Source organism: Oncorhynchus tshawytscha, linkage group LG02, assembly GCF_018296145.1.
Source record: "Oncorhynchus tshawytscha isolate Ot180627B linkage group LG02, Otsh_v2.0, whole genome shotgun sequence".
Classification (NCBI taxonomy): Eukaryota; Metazoa; Chordata; class Actinopteri; order Salmoniformes; family Salmonidae; genus Oncorhynchus; species Oncorhynchus tshawytscha.
Genome location: NC_056430.1, coordinates 21563140 through 21580268, shown reverse-complemented (window position 1 = coordinate 21580268; position 17129 = coordinate 21563140). Strand labels below are relative to the sequence as shown.

At 41.7% G+C, this 17129-nt stretch overlaps 1 protein-coding gene across 2 annotated transcripts in view; it reads right to left on the bottom strand.

Annotated features, from left to right (window-relative positions):
- LOC112219555 (cadherin-4) overlaps positions 1–17129 on the bottom strand; it is a 342114-nt gene that overhangs the window by 113357 nt on the left and 211628 nt on the right. The window contains exon 4 of one of the 2 annotated variants that reach the window (XM_024380897.1): positions 2874–3100. In XM_024380897.1, the coding sequence (XP_024236665.1) occupies positions 2874–3100 (227 nt within the window). The remainder of the gene's footprint in view (positions 1–2873; positions 3101–17129) is intronic. The other variant, XM_024380906.1, reaches the window with a different exon arrangement.

Here is a 17129-nt window from a genome sequence, read left to right as displayed (position 1 = left end):
AACCAAAAACGTTTTATAGAGGTGCTGACTAACAAAGAGTAAATTATTAAAAAGATAGAAAGAAAGTCACACACTCTAATTATGCTCCCAAACATTTAATGGTTTATTATATAGTTGCTATACCCATTAACTGTTTGGGTGCATAATTAGAGTATGTGACCTTTCTTTCTTTATATAGTCAATACTTTAAAACATCAATTTAATTCTCACTGAGTAGCTTATATTGTTGAATCTGGGAATAAGCATTTCTGTATACAAGGCATTACCCTACAGTTGCTGTATTTTAAAGCACCTGGGGTAGTGCCCCCCCCGGGTGCAAATTCTGGTCCTTGTCCTAGCACTAAACAGCTGATTCAAATAACCAACTCATCATCAAGCTTATTTTAATCAGCTGTATAGTGCTAGGGTGTGCACCCAGGACCTAGTTTGGAAAACCCTGTTCTATTCCACATCAGCATGTCCTCTGAGCCCATTTGTCATTGTGGGTCACCTGGAGGGAATACTACTGTGCCAGCGCGAAGGACAGTCTCTCTCTCTCTCTCTCTCTCTCTCTCTCACACTCCCACTCTCTCGCTCTCTGTCTCTCTCTCTCTCTCTCTCTGTACCCTTTATGAACCATTCACCAAGCTTTTCCTGGAATTGTCTGTATGACCCAATACAGTGGCTAACCGGCATCAAATGGGCAATGTGTTTAGGGCTGTAAAGGGTTAAAAGATGTGGAGCTGTCAGAAGGTGCAGGAGTCTGAACATTTGCTGTAGGACTTATCTGGAATTATATTATTATTATTATTATTATATTATTATTATTTCCATTATTTAGTTTTTCATGGCTGTACAGTCGTGGCCAAATGTTTTGAGAATGACACAAATATAAATTTTCACAAAGTCTGCTGCCTCAGTTTGGATGATGGCAATTTGCATATGCTCCAGAACATTAAGAAGAGTGATCAGATGAATTGCAATTAATTGGAAAGTACCTCTACCATGCAAATGAACTGAATCCCCCAAAAATATTACCACTGCATTTCAGCCCTGCCACAAAAGGACCAGCTGACATCATGTCAGTGATTCTCTCGTTAACATAGGTGTGAGTGTTGACGAGGACAAGGCTGGAGATCACTCTGTCATGCTGACTGAGTTCGAATAAAACTGGAAGCTTCAAAAGGAGGGTGGTACTTGGAATCATTGTTCTTCCTCTGTCAATCATGGTTACCTGCAAGGAAACACGTGCCGTCATCATTGCTTTGCACAAAAAGTGCTTCACAGGCAAGAATATTGCTGCCAGACTGATATTCTGCAAAAGGTACAGGGATTGGCATACTGGGGTAAAGTCATTTTCTCTGATGAATCCCCTTTCCGATTGTTTGGGGCATCTGGAAAAAAAGCTTTTCCGGAGAATACAAGGTCAGCGCTACCATCAGTCCTGTGTCATGCCAACAGTAAAGCATCCTGAGATCATTCATGTGTGGGGTTGCTTCTCAGCCAAGGGAGAGGGCTCACTCACAATTTTGTCTAAGAACACAGCCATGAATAAAGAATGGTACCAACACATCCTCCGAGAGCAACTTCTCCCAACCATCCAGGAACAGTTTGTTGATGAACAATTCCTTTTCCAGCATGATGGAGCACCTTGCCATAAGGCAAAAGTGATAACTAAGTGGCTCGGGAACAAAACCGATATTTTGGGTCCATGGCCAGGAAACTCCCCAGACCATAATCCCATTGAGAACTTGTGGTCAATCCTTAAGAGGCGGGTGGACAAACAAAAACCCACAAACTCCAAGCGTTGATTATGCAAGAATGGGCAGCCATCAGTCAGGATGTGGCCAAGAAGATAATTGACAGCATGTCAGGGCGGATTGCAGAGGTCTTGAAAAAGAAGGGTCAACACTGCAAATATTGACTCTTTGCATCAACTTCATGTAATTGTTTTTAAAAGCCTTTGACACTTATGAAATGCTTGTAATTATACTTCAGTATTCCATAGTAACATCTGACAAAAATATCAAAAGACACTGAACCAGCAAACTTTGAAAATTAATATTTGTGTCATTCTCAACTTTTGGCCACAACTTTCCATTTAATTTTAATGAAGAAATTCAATTTACTTTTGACAACTTTCCTACAGTGCATCATAACAATTTTTCAGTTCGGAATCACCTGCTGACCGAAATTACACACCGCTGCCTGTTTGTATCAGAAATAAAAGTGTCTGGAAGGTACCTAGTTGTAAGGGCTTGCAACAAAAATGGATCAATTTAAAACATGTTACTGGTTTTCAAATGTTCCTTCGATTACTTGAACATTTCTTGTTATATTATTGAATCTCTCTGTTGCTCTCTTAATGTGGGAACATATTTCCATAGTGCTGCTACAATGTCACCTGACTCCCTCCGACAGACTGGAACATTAGCTTAATCAATGTCAATTATTTCATGCCCTTCATTATTGTGCTGTGAGGAGTTGGCAGAATTTGAATCCCAGCTCTGCAACTGCTTTACACTATTCTTGGACATTTTCTATGATTAAAAACATGACCTGGAGTAAGCATTAAGCCTTAGGCTATTCAACATCTTATATTTGGAAAAGCAAATAATACAGTAGGTTGTTCCCTGAGAAATTCCTGTTTATGATAGAAGAACCTGAAATAATGTGGTTTTATATAATGTACTTGAGGATCATTGAAAACTGATCTTACCTGAGAGGCAGTTAGAGGCTTTGAAGTGTAAAAATATGTTTCTATGCAAATGTACAACTGAGATACAGTCCAGACTGTCAGTAGCAGGGGTGTGTCGGTTTGTATACCTGAGGCAAACTTTAGGTATGTGTCTGTTTAACTGCAGTGTAAATGATTGCAGTTTATATATGTTTACCTGACTCACAGGGACAGAGGGCTGGTGTCCAAACAAGGCCAACTTGACCGTGGTCTCCCAGATGTGAGGGTCATGACCTCCGCGGGCGGTCACCATGAACTGGATCGGTTCTGACAGGTTGGCCACTTCCTGCTCCGCGTACACTGAGCCGTCAGGGCGCACACTGAAGTTAGGGTCACTGCTCTCGAAGCCCACTGCTTTACTGTGCTGGCAGTCCTCAAACTTTACTAGAGAGAGAGAGGGGGTTTGGGGGAGCGCAGTGGTAAGATTTAGGGGATGAGGTGACACATCAGGTGATATGTAACTGATGTGAAATACTAGCATATTTTTTCCACCTTCCTAAAGTAATATCTCTCCTCATCCTGTCTTCAGAAGTGAAGACAACTTTGACTCTCTGCTGAAATCAAAATAGACGCAAGAAAGACATCTGTATTTCCTTGCGTTTTCAAGGGGAGGTGGGGCTTCATGGAAGCTTTGTAACATGAATGCATCAGACGGTGAAGCTCTTTATCATTCTCAATCAAGTTTCCCCTTCAACATGCTGCCACGAAACACAGAATACAATCTTAAATGACACACACTTTCCTTCCTTCCCCCTCCAGAGGCCTAGGTGTATGAGGAGGAGGAGGGTAGCAATGTGGGTGTCTGTGGTCTTTCCACCTCACAGACGAGATGTGGGTTTGAAGGCAGCCACGCACCCTTCATGATATAAGAGAGAGAGAGTGAGAGAGAGAGATTCTCACAGCCAGTCAGTATTGATCAGATGCTGCACAGGTACTCTACACCTCGACATAGGAACCCACAACCCAATACATAAGTGCTCAGATATTCTACATCACTCACTCAAACATCAGTATTTTCTCTGCGTAAAGTCAGATTGTCTGTCAGTCTCCAATCTCTTTTCAGATTATTGGGGATTTTCATTCTCCTCAATGGGTGGGGAGAGAAATGGTGTGGATCACTTTGATATGGATGCTGCAATGATAGATGACATCCAGCTGCCATCTCAACCAATATGAAATCTGAGGGGAACATTCAAAGCTGTGCAGACTGAACGTTCAATATAAATTCCATATCTTTACATTCTGAGTAATAATTAAATCTTTTATATGTTTTGAAACAGTACTTTCAATTTAGATTTAAGAATTTCAGCCAAAACAATTTAACATCAATGTCAAGTCCTTTTACATTTCAACATCACTTCGTCACTAGGGAGGCCATGTGTTGAAACATTCTGCCATCACCAAGTGTCCCATCAGTCAGTTGAAGTAGAAACAGTGAGTCATGTAGGCAGTGGCTTGTCAGATATGGATGGTATGCAAACATTCTCTCATGTGGCTGTACCACTGATGAACGTCTAGACATCATTATTTAGCTGATGTAGCCATTACCTGAGGGATGCTTCCAGAGCACAGACCAGTGTGGTGGTTAATTTCTTTACAAACTTATCACACAAGTCAGAGTTGTACTTAAACTAAATCTTTAATCACTTATTAATAAGGGAGCAGGTCAATACAATGCACACATATAAAGTGAATCGATTGAGTGCTCTACGATAATGATGGCTGGATATGGCTGGTCGACGATTCACACTCAGATGATTCGTTGAGAGCCCTGTGACTAAAGGTCAAAGGTATTTTATAGCCTAGATACACCCCTTCCAACCTACATGACGATCAACAGATATATAGAATGGGTCACAAGGTTAAGATCTGTATGAAAGATACCTATAATACATAGCAGACAGTATCTGCTGTGTCAACAGTTTTCACTGTGTAGAGACCAGTGTCTGGCCCTCCGACTCCAAAGTGGAACCATCTCTCCCTGCTACGGTGTAGAACAGAAACATTAACTCATGCTCTTTAGGTTTTATCACCCAAAAGACATCGTAAATCTCCTGTCAGTGTTATCTCCCAGAGGCCCATCCTCAGTACACACACACAATAGTTAAGAATACTCTATTCTGTTACATAAAACAACCATTTGATGCAATAAAAGTATTATAACATAATCTTGCAATTTTTCCACCATACAAGTTTAGTGGAGCCCAGAGAGAGATGAGAAGCAGAACCCAGGGCTGATTGGTAGAGGGCCAGAGAGGGATGGGGTGCAGCACCCAGGCCTGTTCAGTGAATTTGTGAATTTTTATTAGGATCCCCATTAGCTAACGTCATAATGTTAGCTAATCTTCCTGGGGTCCAACACCAATTAATAAGACATTACAATGGCAAATTAAGACTTTACAACATTTAACAAGCAGACTACTGTGAGAATGCTTTTCATTGACTACAGCTCAGCATTCAACACCATAGTGCCCTCAAAGCTCATCACTAAGCTAAGGAGCCTGGGACTAAACACCTCCCTCTGCAACTGGATCCTGGACTTCTTGATGGGCTGCCCCCAGGTGGTAAGTGTAGGTACCAACACATCCGCCATGCTGATCCTCAACACGGTGGCCCCTTGGGGGTGGGTGCTCTGTCCCCTCCTGTACTCTCTGTTCACTCATCACTGCATGGCCAAGCACTACTCCAACACCATCATCAAGTTTGCCGATGCCACAGCCTATAGGGAGGAGGTCAGAGACCTGGCCATGTGGTGCCAGGACAACAACCTCTCCCTCAACGTGATCAAAACAAAGGAGATGATTGTGGACTACAAGAAAAGGAAGACCGAGCACGACCCCATTCTCATCGACAGGGCTGCAGTGGAGCAGGTTGAGAGCTTCAAGTTCCTTGGTGTCCACATCACCAACAAACTAACATGGTCCAAACACTAAGACGAGAGTGTTAAGACTAACATGGTCCAAACACTAAGACGAGAGTGAAGAGGTCACGACAAAGCCTATTCCCCCTCAGGAGACTGAAAGGTTTTGGCATGGGTCCTCAGATCCTCAAAGGTTTATACAGCTGCACCATCGAGAGCATCCTGACTGGTTGCATCACTGCCTGGTATGGCAACCGCTTGGCCTCCGACCGCAAGACACTACAGAGGGTAGTGCATATGGCCCAGTGCATCACTGGGGCCAAGCTTCCTGCCATCCTGAGGAAGTCCCTAAATATTGTCAAAGACTCCAGCCACCCTAGTCATGGACTGTTCTCTGCTACCACATGGCAAGTGGTACCGGCGCGCCAAGTCTAGGTCTAAGAGGCTTCGTAACAGTTTCTACCCCCAAAGCCATAAGACTCCTGAACAGCTAATCAAAGGGCTACCCAGACCCCTCTGCTTCTACTCTTTGTTGTTATTATCTATGCATAGTAACTTTAATAACTCTACCTACATGTACATATTAACTCAATTACCTCAACTAACCTGTGCCTCCACACATTGACTCTGTACCGGTAACCCATGTATACAGCCTCGCTATTGTTATTTTACTGCTGCTCTTTAATTATTTGTTATTTTTATTTTCTATTTTTTCTAACTTTTTTTTCTTAAAACTTCTTAAAGCATTATTGGGGAAGTGATTGTAAATAAGCATTTCACTGTAAGGTCTACCTACACCTGTTGTATTCTGCGCATGTGACAAATACAATTTGATTTGATTTGATTTAGACAATATAGACAATTAAAATACCTGACAGGAAACACATTTAACATTCAGTTGATGTTTTCTATTTCCTCTCCAGTTATATGGTCTATCGTAATAGATGTTTACCTTAAAGGTGGATTTACTTGTTGCCTGAGAAATATGGATTGGCAATGAGTTTATATATTTTTTTATTTAACTAGGCAAGTCAGTTTAGAACAATTTCTTATTTACAATGACAGCCTACCCAGGCAAATCCGGCCACCCTATGGGACTCCCAATCACAGCCGGGTGTGCTACAGCTTGGATTCGAAACAGGGACTGTGGTGAACATCTCTTGCCCTGAGACTCAGGAGCCTGAAAAATTCTGCTATGGCTCTATATAAAACTGTAGATTTAAGGTGACTTGTCTTTGGCTTGGGTTGTCTTCGATGCCCTGAATTTACCTGTCTTGTTTGGTGGTTATGTGTGTTGCTAGTATGTACGTGTTGTTAGTAGTGGAGTCTAATCAAATCAAATCAAATCAAATTTATTTATATAGCCCTTCGTACATCAGCTGATATCTCAAAGTGCTGTACAGAAACCCAGCCTAAAACCCCAAACAGCAAGCAATGCAGGTGTAGAAGCACGGTGGCTAGGAAAAACTCCCTAGAAAGGCCAAAACCTAGGAAGAAACCTAGAGAGGAACCAGGCTATGTGGGGTGGCCAGTCCTCTTCTGGCTGTGCCGGGTGGAGATTATAACAGAACATGGCCAAGATGTTCAAATGTTCATAAATGACCAGCATGGTCGAATAATAATAAGGCAGAACAGTTGAAACTGGAGCAGCAGCACAGTCAGGTGGAAGTTGAAACTGGAGCAGCAGCAACAAAGTCTAGAAAAGGATTGGGAGCAGAATCCAGGCCTGTTTAGTAGAGCCCAGAGAGGGATGGGGAGCAGAACCCAGGCCTACTTAGTGGAGCCCAGAGAGGGATTGGGAGCAGAAACCAGGCCTGTTTAGTAGAGCCCAGGGAGGGATTATAAGTGAGCTGAGAAACTGGGTCTCACAGCAGCACTCATCATATGGTATGACTAGGGCTGTGGCGGTTACAAACTTTTGTCAACCAGTGATTGTCAAGCAAATAACTGTTGGTCTCACGGTAATTGACCGTTAATTAACATAAACACATTTAGCATGTCCTGGCTTCCACAAACTGATGCAGACCTTTGGAACATCTACATTTAAGTTTAAACATCTAAGTTTAATAAATCCATGTAATATAGCCTACACCATGGTTCCCCAACTGCTGTTTTATTTGCCCCCACAAGTGTAAAAAAAATATATTGAAATAAAACAAATGACAATATTATTGTTGGACATAAAATACTGTAAAAACACCTAGAGAAGTTATTTTAATTAGAGAAATCTGTAAGCAAATGTAAGCAATGTTTGAAATTCCTATATTTTAGGCAAATATTATATATGTTTGGGATTCTTGCGGTAAATGTGCAATCAAATGATTTGTAATTATGTTCCAGCCCCCCGACAATCCGCTCAAAAAAATAATAATTGGCCTGTATTGATGATATCTGGCCTACACCTTCACAATAAATCCATTAATTACTTTAGACAGGTATAAAGAAGGATGATACGAAGAAAATGTAGTCTATTTCAGAAGAACAGAATAACATACTCTGAGTTGTCCTTAAGTTAGGTCCTGATTTGGCTATACCAAATGGATGTGGGCTACACTAGTTAATTTAGCACACAAGATTTGCTTAGAATTCTGTGGCATTATTTTATATCATTTTATAGTATGAAGAATTCAACTGAACAAAGCTGAATAAAATATAAATATTTTCTCCAACTGTTTTGAGGGAGTGCGCACATGTGGCTATCCTGTGTTGAGCGGTTAACAAAGAAATACTCCATACTCCTGTATGCTTAATTTAGAGTTATTAATGTAACTTTAGCTGTTCTACAAATGTTGGGCTAAATGTTTTGACTTTTAATACATTGTAAGGCTGCGTGATGAGACTCTAATGAAAAAAGTTGCTTGAAAGGCATGAATTCTGCTTTGTTTTTTGCACAGGCTGTACACACCTCATCAGACTCTCATTCACAATTTTACAAGCACTTGATAATGCCTCGAATTTCACTGTAGAATCCCCTTTGTGTGGCCGTAAAGCTCCCTAAACAAATCTATGCCTTTTGTGGCCAGTGGCCGTTGTGCCCTTGGCCAGGAGTGGTGCGTTGTGCCCTGCGCGCTCCGAAGCATCTCTCATTCATATGACTATTCATCACGTGATCAGGTCTTTCTCACAGGCTACAAGTGAAGTCAGACACATTGGGGACGCCACTGCGCATGTCCTTATCCAATTACGAGGTGCATATTGAAGATATTGGAAGAATTGTCCACATTTACTTTTCGTCAGCCAAGAAGATGAGTAGGTCTAATGAACAGCAAAATCACTGGCCTATGTCAGGGGTTCTTACACTTTTTCAGCCTGAGACCCAAATGAGAAATTCTGTGTTTTCCTGGGACCCAAGCTTTGGACAATTTGCAACTATATGTAAATATCGGTACATTTCATTGCCCTTATGCCTAAAAAAATGCAATATAGACAAAAACAATTAACAATGAAATACCCATAAATATCTTTTGTTTATTTTTCCCCATTAAAAACAGTCTCACGTACCTCTCTAGGTTGGAACTGTTGCGGTTAAAATAGAATAAATAATTTCATTCTGAACTGGAATAAACGGATTGATAACATCACAGAGATGTATAACAGAACACACACACACACAGGCTTTTTGATCGTGCAACCCTAAGTAACAGTATAGATGGAAAGAAATAACCAGGCCTACTGTACATCTTCCTGTATAAATGATTGTTGATAGAAAGTCTAGGTTGGAACCTTTGCTGTTAAAATACATATTTTTGTATTCTGAACTGGAATAAACTGATTGATCACATCACACAGATGTAGACCAGAAAACACATACACACAGTCCTAATCAGAGGTGTGTGGCTAGTTGAAGTTTTCAACAAGCATGTCTATTCTGGGCTCAGTTTTTGACAGTGTAACACTGAGGTCAGGCTCAGCATTGACACTGTTTCTGTACTTGAGAACCTTGGCTTGCATTGGTATGTGGTGCCAAACTGAATCAGAATATCTATTGCTTTCTCAGTCAGGCAGGAGACTGCTTCCTGCTGCAGATGAGCAATCCAGAACTGTGTGTGTTTGTCTCAAAAAGCATCTATGCTTCAATCAGTTTATTTCAGTTCTGAATAAAAATGAGTACTTGCAACAGTTCCAACGTAGACCTGTGTTCAACAATAATTTCTACAGTAAAATGTACAGTAGGCCTGATAATTTTTCATCTTCCTCTGTACCGTTTCTAAGGGTTGCACTATCAGTAGCTAGCTAGCTAGCTAGCTAGCTTGCTTTGGCTAATGTTAGCTATTAGCTGTGTAATGTTAAAAGTCCAGGGGATTGTTTGAAAGAGAAACTCACATCTACTACTATGAGAGATAGTACTCCCTTATTTCTGCTTATAATCACTTGTTATAAAATGACAATGTCTTGTAGGTTGACTTACTTTTCCACTTTTGAAACACTGTTTCCTGAAGCATTCTGCCCTGTTCTGAAATAACTCCCTGGGTTTATCATCATGTAATGTAAACTAACTCACTTTGTATATCGCGCTGGTCTGTACAATTGACCTTATTTTAGCACCCAAAAAGCGTAATACTTCCAGATCAACTGTAATATCAATACCATTGTGCGACCCGAAGTGCAGCTAGTGTGCAGTCTTTCCCGCTTCAGTTTAAAGTTATTGTGTTAACTGTGTTGATGGCTAGTTCTTCTGAACAACAGTGTCCTTAAGAGCAAATGTTTTATGCTAGGAGAAATCATGCTTCATTAGCTCATTGTTATGCATGTATCCAAATAAATGTAATTAAACAAATGCAGCTACTGTTGATCTTCTTTTTGCGCTGTTTGACTTGACTGTAAGTTAGTCATAGTTAGCTAGCTAGCTAGCAAGCAAGGGATAAGAATGTCGCCAGCCAGTATGGCAATGGAACATTCAGAACGAATGACTGGGTCTCGTCCATAGCTACAGAACAAAAAGACTGAGCGACTGGGTCGTGTCTCTGGCAACCGAACCAATAGATCAAGTGACCAGACTTGGGTAGCAACCCTAGATTTGTTTCGGGACTATATCTTGTGGAAGGATGAACAAGTATGAATAAATTCATCAGAATAACATTTTAATTTAAAATATGTCAATCATTATTTGAATATGTTGGTAACCTGTTGTATAAAAGGGATAATGCCCTCGAAGCCGGTGTTTGGAGTAAATAATGGCACGATTTGCCAGCCCTCGACATCATTTTGGGACTAACAACAACCGTGCCAATATATCCTCCAAGCACCCGCTTCGAGGGCATTATCACTTAATTATAAGCTGGGTACTTTGGCTCTTGGATGCTGATTGGCTGAATGCTGCAGTACACCACGGGTATGACAAAAAATATGTTTTACTGTTCTAATTACTTTGGTAACCAGTTTACCAACGTGTTGCGTCGTACCTAAGAACAGTCCTTAGCTGTGGAATATTGGCCATATACCACACCCCCTTGAACCTTATTGCTTAAGTATTTGACTGTGTTACAAAAACACAACTTTTGCAGATGCACAATCGAGAGCATCCTGTCGGGCTGTATCACCGCCTGGTCCGCCCACAACTGTAAGGCTCTCCAGAGGGTAGTGAGGTCTTCACAACGCATCACCGGGGGCAAACTGCCTGCCATCCAGGACACATACACCGCCCGATTTCACAGGAAGGCCGTAAAGATCATCAAGGACAACAACCTGTTCCCAACAACCCAACAGCCACCCGAGCCACTGCCTGTTCACCCCGCTATCATCCAGAAGGCGAGGTCAGTACAGGTGCATCAAACAGGGACCGAGAGACTGAAAAACAGCTTCTATCTCAAGGCCATCAGACTGTTAAACAGCCACCACTAACATTGAGTGGCTGCTGCCAACATACTGACTCAACTCCAGCCACTTTAATATTGGAAAATTTGATGTAAAAAATGTATCACTAGCCACTTTAAACAATGCCACTTAATATAATGTTTACATACCCTACATTACTCTTCTCATATGTATTTACTGTACTCTATACCATCTACTGCATCTTGCCATCTTTATGTAATACATGTATCACTAGCCACTTTAAACAATGCCACTTTTATGTTTACGTTTACTGTTTATGTATTTACTGTACTCGATACCATCTACTGCATCTTGCCTATGCTGTTCTAGACCAATCACTCATTCATATTCTTCATTCCTTTACACTTGTGTGTATAAGGTAGTTGTTGTGAAATTGTTAGGTTAGATTACTCATTGGTTATTACTGCATTGTCAGAACTAGAAGCACAAGCAATTCCTTATACTTGCATTAACATCTGCTAACGATGTGTATGTGACAAATAAAATTTGATTTGAAGTGTTTGATTCGATTTTCGATTACATTTGCATTGATGTTAGAGTGATTAGAGGGACAATAGAGTGCTGAGTACCAGGCAGTCGGCAAGTTTGGTAGGCTACTAATGACCATCAGCAGCATCAGAGCTTGGAGAAGACGGTCACATGGAATTTGACTGCCTCCATGACTGCACGCGTGGCGATAATATGGTCACTGTAACAGCTCTAGGTATGACCAATCTGTAGCACTTTGTCTGAGGTGTGAGTGCTGCTAAAGCAACTAATGAAACACCCTCAGAAAAGACTTGCACACACACACACACACACAGCCTCAATCCCCTTCTCCTTCTGTTGAAAAAGGCTGTGCGCTGATCTTATCTCTCAGTCACACTCCTGCTGCTGATAACAAGTAAAATTGATTTCATAAATCACCCTGGGAACAAATGGTCTGTTATGAGCTGGGGAGATGCCATTTTTCAAAATCCACCGTGAAGAATTTTGCACGACAATCGTTTTATCAAGCCATCTTTGCAATTTATCGCCCAGCTTCCTGTCAAAAGATGCAGCAAACAACAGACTAATAAAGCATAGGATCTTTTCAACAACTGTGGCACACATCACACAAATTAGGTTGCTATTTCGCCCAGAGAATAATTGTACGTGTAATGGAGGAATGGCAAACATCATTTTGACGATGTGTGCATAAATCTTATATTAACAGACAAACACAATCCAATCCAGCTTCTCTGTGCTGGGATGAAGCTCTGCATAGCACAGCAAGTCTCTGCCATGTGGAGAGAGAGATTCATATCCAACCAAATTAATGATTAACTGCTCACTTCTTCACTATTTTTAAGTTTCAGATGTAAGATCAATCATGAGCCAACCGTAACACAGTTTGCAGTATCCCTCAGACAGAGAAACCGCATGGTTCTATGTCCAAAATAACCAGTCCATGCCACCAAAGAGCAGGCTGTATTGTGCCAATGACTCCAATTTGCTTAAACAGAACAGGCTAATTATTGTCATTTAAGCAGGTATCTTGCGGCATGTCCTGGGAGGCTCGCTGTAGGGTTGTGTGTTCTGAGGCTGTGTGGGTGTCCTGCAGCTGTGTGTTTATCTGTGTATGTGTATTTTAGCATAAGAAAGGCGCAGGGTTCTGAGGGCATGTCTGTACCAGTGGCCCTGTGTCCATGTGAAAGCGGGTTGGTTGGCATGAGAACATGCATGGACTAAGCGATGGCGCTATGCATGTCATTGTGACAGGCAAGCTTTGATTGTCTCTGAGGGCACTGGGCCAATTCTCTGCCCATCTGATGAAATGCCAGGGAGGATGTGGGCCAGTGGGGGGGAGCCACGCCATGTTTACTGACACATCCAGTTATCTGGAAAATGCTACAAATACCATCCAGCTGGCAGGAAAATGCTACAAATACCATCCATTCAACTGTGATGGAAATAATCCAAGTACAGTGTAACATATCTGTTACACAGTCAGATACTTAAGCAATAAGGTTCAAGGGGTTGTGGTATATAGCCAATATTCCACGGCTAAGGACTGTTCTTAGGTACGACGCAACACGTTGGTAAACTGGTTACCAAAGTAATTAGAACAGTAAAACATATTTTTTTGTCATACCCGTGGTGTACTGCAGCTTTCAGCCAATCAGCATCCAAGAGCCAAAGTACCCAGTTTATAATTAAGTGATAATGCCCTCGAAGCCGGTGTTTGGAGCATATATTGGCACGGGTGTTGTTAGTCCCAAGATGAAGTCGAGGGCTGGAAAATCGTGCCAATATTTACTCCAAACACCGGCTTCAAGGGCATTATCCCTTTTATACAACGGGTTACCAACATATTCAAATAATGATTGACATATTTTAAATAAAACATTTATTTTGATGAATTTATTCATACTATTTAATCCTTCCACAAGATATAGTCCCGAAACAAATCTAGGGTTGCTACCCAAGCCGTCCGGTCATTTGATCTATTGGTTCGGTTGCCAGACACCACGACCCAGTCGCTCAGTCTTTTTGTTCTGTATCTTTGGCCAGGAGCATACCACCCTGCATACCACTGCTGGCTTGCTTCTGAAGCTAAGCAGGGTTGATCCTGGTCAGTTCCTGGATGGGAGACCAGATGCTGCTGGAAGTGGTGTTAGAGGGCCAGTAGAAGGTGCTTTTTCCTCTGGTCTAAAAAAATATCCCAGGGCAGTGATTGGGGACACTAGGGTGTTGTCTTTTGAATGGGACGTTAAACGGGTGTCCTGACTCTCTGAGGTCATTAAACATCCCATGGCACTTATCGTAAGAGTAGGGGTATTAACCCCAGTGTCCTCGCTAAATTCCCAATCTGGTCACCTAATAATCCCCAGTTTACAATTGGCTCATTCATCCGACTCCTCTCCCCTCAACAGTAGCTGCATTTGTTTAAGCTGTTTTCTAGTAACATTTATTTGGATACATGCATAACAATGAGCTAATGAGGCATGATTTCTACTAGCATAGAAAATGTGCTCTTAAGGACACTGTTGTTCAGAGGAACTAGCCATCAACTTCAAACTGAAGCGGGAAAGACTGCAAACTAGCTGCACTTCATTTTGTCTTACCTTTTTTTAATCTTTGTACACTACCGGTCAAAAGTTTTAGAACACTTACTCATTCAAGGGTTTTTCATTATTTTTAGTGTATTCTACATTGTAGAATAATAATGAAGACATCAAAACTATGAAATAACACATGGAACCATGTAGTAACCAAAAAAGTGTTAAACAAATCAGATTCTTCAAAATAGCCACCCTTTGCCTTGATGACAGCTTTGCCCACTCTTGGCATTCTCTCAACCAGCCTCATGAGGCAATCACCTGGAATGCATTTCAATGAACAGGTGTGCCTTCTTAAAAGTTCATTTGTGGAATTTCCTTCCTTCTTAATATGTTTGTATTGTATCAAGGTAGGGGGGATATACAGAAGATAGCCTTATTTAGTCCATATTATGGCAAAATTATAAGCAAAGAGAAACAACAGTCCTTTTAGACATGAAGGTCAGTCAATACGGAAAATGTCAAGAACTTTTCAAGTTTCTTAAAGTGCAGTCTCAAAAACCATCAAGCACTATGATGAAACTGGCTCTCATGAGGACCGTCACAGGAATGGAAGCCCCAGAGTTACCTCAGCTGCAGAGGAAAAGTTCATTAGAGTTAACAGCCTCATAAATTGCAGCCCAAATATATGCTTCACAGAATTCAAGTAACAGACAGATGTCATCAACTGTTCAGAGGAGACTGTGTGAAACAGGCCTTCATGGTCGAATTAGTGCACAGAAACCACTACTAAAGGACATCAATAAGAAGGAGAGACTTGCTTGGGCCAAGAAACAAGAGCAATGAACATTAGACCAGTAGAAATTTGTCCTTTGGTCTGGAGTCCAAATTGTAGATCTTTGGTTCCAACCGCCGTGTCTTTGGGAGATGCAGTGTGGGTGAACGGATAATCTCTGCATGTGTATTTCGCACCGTAAAGCATGGAGGAGGGGGTGTTATGTTGTGGGGGTGCTTTGCTGGTGACACCGTCAGTGATTTATTTAGAATTCAAAGCACACTTAACCAGCATGGCTACCACAGCATTAATCCTATCTGGTTTGGGTTTAGTGGGAGTATAATTTGTTTTTCAACAGGGCAATGACCCAACACACCTCCAGGCTGTGTATGGGCTATTTTACCAAGGAGAGTGATGGAGTGCTACATCAGATTACCTGGCCTCCACAATCACCCGACCTCAACCAAATTGAGATGGTTTGGGATGATTCGGACAGCAGAGTGAAGGAAAAGCAGCCAACAAGTGCTCAGCATATCAAGACTGTTGGAAAAACCATTCCAGGTGAAGCTGGTTGAGAGAATGCCAAGAGTGTGCAAAGCTGTCATCAAGGCTTTTTGAAGAATCTCAAATAGAAAATATATTTAGATTTGTTTAACACTTGTTTGGTTACTACATGATTCCATATGTGTTATTTCATAATTTTGATGTCTTCACTATTATTCTAACATGTAGAAAATAGTTCAAATAACGAAAAACCCTAAAACGTTTGACCGGTAGTGTATATATCCGTAAAAATGATGCCAGCTGATTCATGATTTTGACTGGCTGAGAAACGCTGACTGCCTCCCTCTCTCGTCCTGACTCCCGACTCCTACACGTTCATTACTATGGGACATTTGGAGATCGAATTTTAATATTGAAACAATGTTGCAAATGTCAGAGAGACAGACAGTAAGGTTTATATAAATCTCCGCTGCTGATAACGAAATGTTACTGTAAAAGAAATGTGAGACAATGTCTATATGCTTTTTATAGGGGAGATCAAGTTTATAACTTCCCTGCCTGGGCTGATGAGACAGGGGATTGCGCAGTCAGATGGAACAGAGTAAATATACATTTTGTATAAAATAAATTAAAAAGGTACCCCTTTTTCATGGTATCCAATTGGTAGTTACAGATTTTTCCCATCGCTGCAACCCCCATACGGACTTGGGAGAGGCAAAGGTCAAGAGCTGTGTGGCCTCTGAAACACAACCCAGCCAAACCACTCTGCGACTTGACATAACGCCCGCTTAACCCGGAAGCCAGCCACACCAATGTGTCGGAAGAAACACCGTACACCTGGTGACTGTGTCAGCGTGCATTGGGCCCGGCCCGCCACAGGAGTCGTTGGTGCGCGATGGGACAAGAACATCCCTGCCGGCCAAACCCTCCCCTAATGAGATCTCTAGTGGCACAGATAGCACTGCGGTGCAGTGCCTTAGACCACTGCACCACTCGAGAGGCCGTAAATAGACATTTTAACGTCATAGATTTAGCCGGTGGTAACTTGTGGTAACTCGGTGGTATCTTGTGGTTACGGTGGTAACTCGCTTTTAACCAATCAGGATTAGACCCACCCACTGTATAAAACGGAATAACCACCAATGCACCATAGGCTATAATGCCATCGTGGAGATAGCACTGCTTTACTAATGCTGTGGTAATAAAAACTGGGATAAGAGGATGGTGAGAGAGAAAGAGAGCAAGTGGGTGAGAGAGAGAGGAGGGGAGAAAGAGTTGGTGCATAAGAGAAACATAAAGGCGTCTGTGGCTAGCCCAGTCAAGGGTCAGGACTGTTCTTATCTAACAGTATGATATGTATAGTACAGTGTGTGTCTGAGGGCGAAGGGCATCGCCATGGTTACTTTCCTTCTAAGCCCC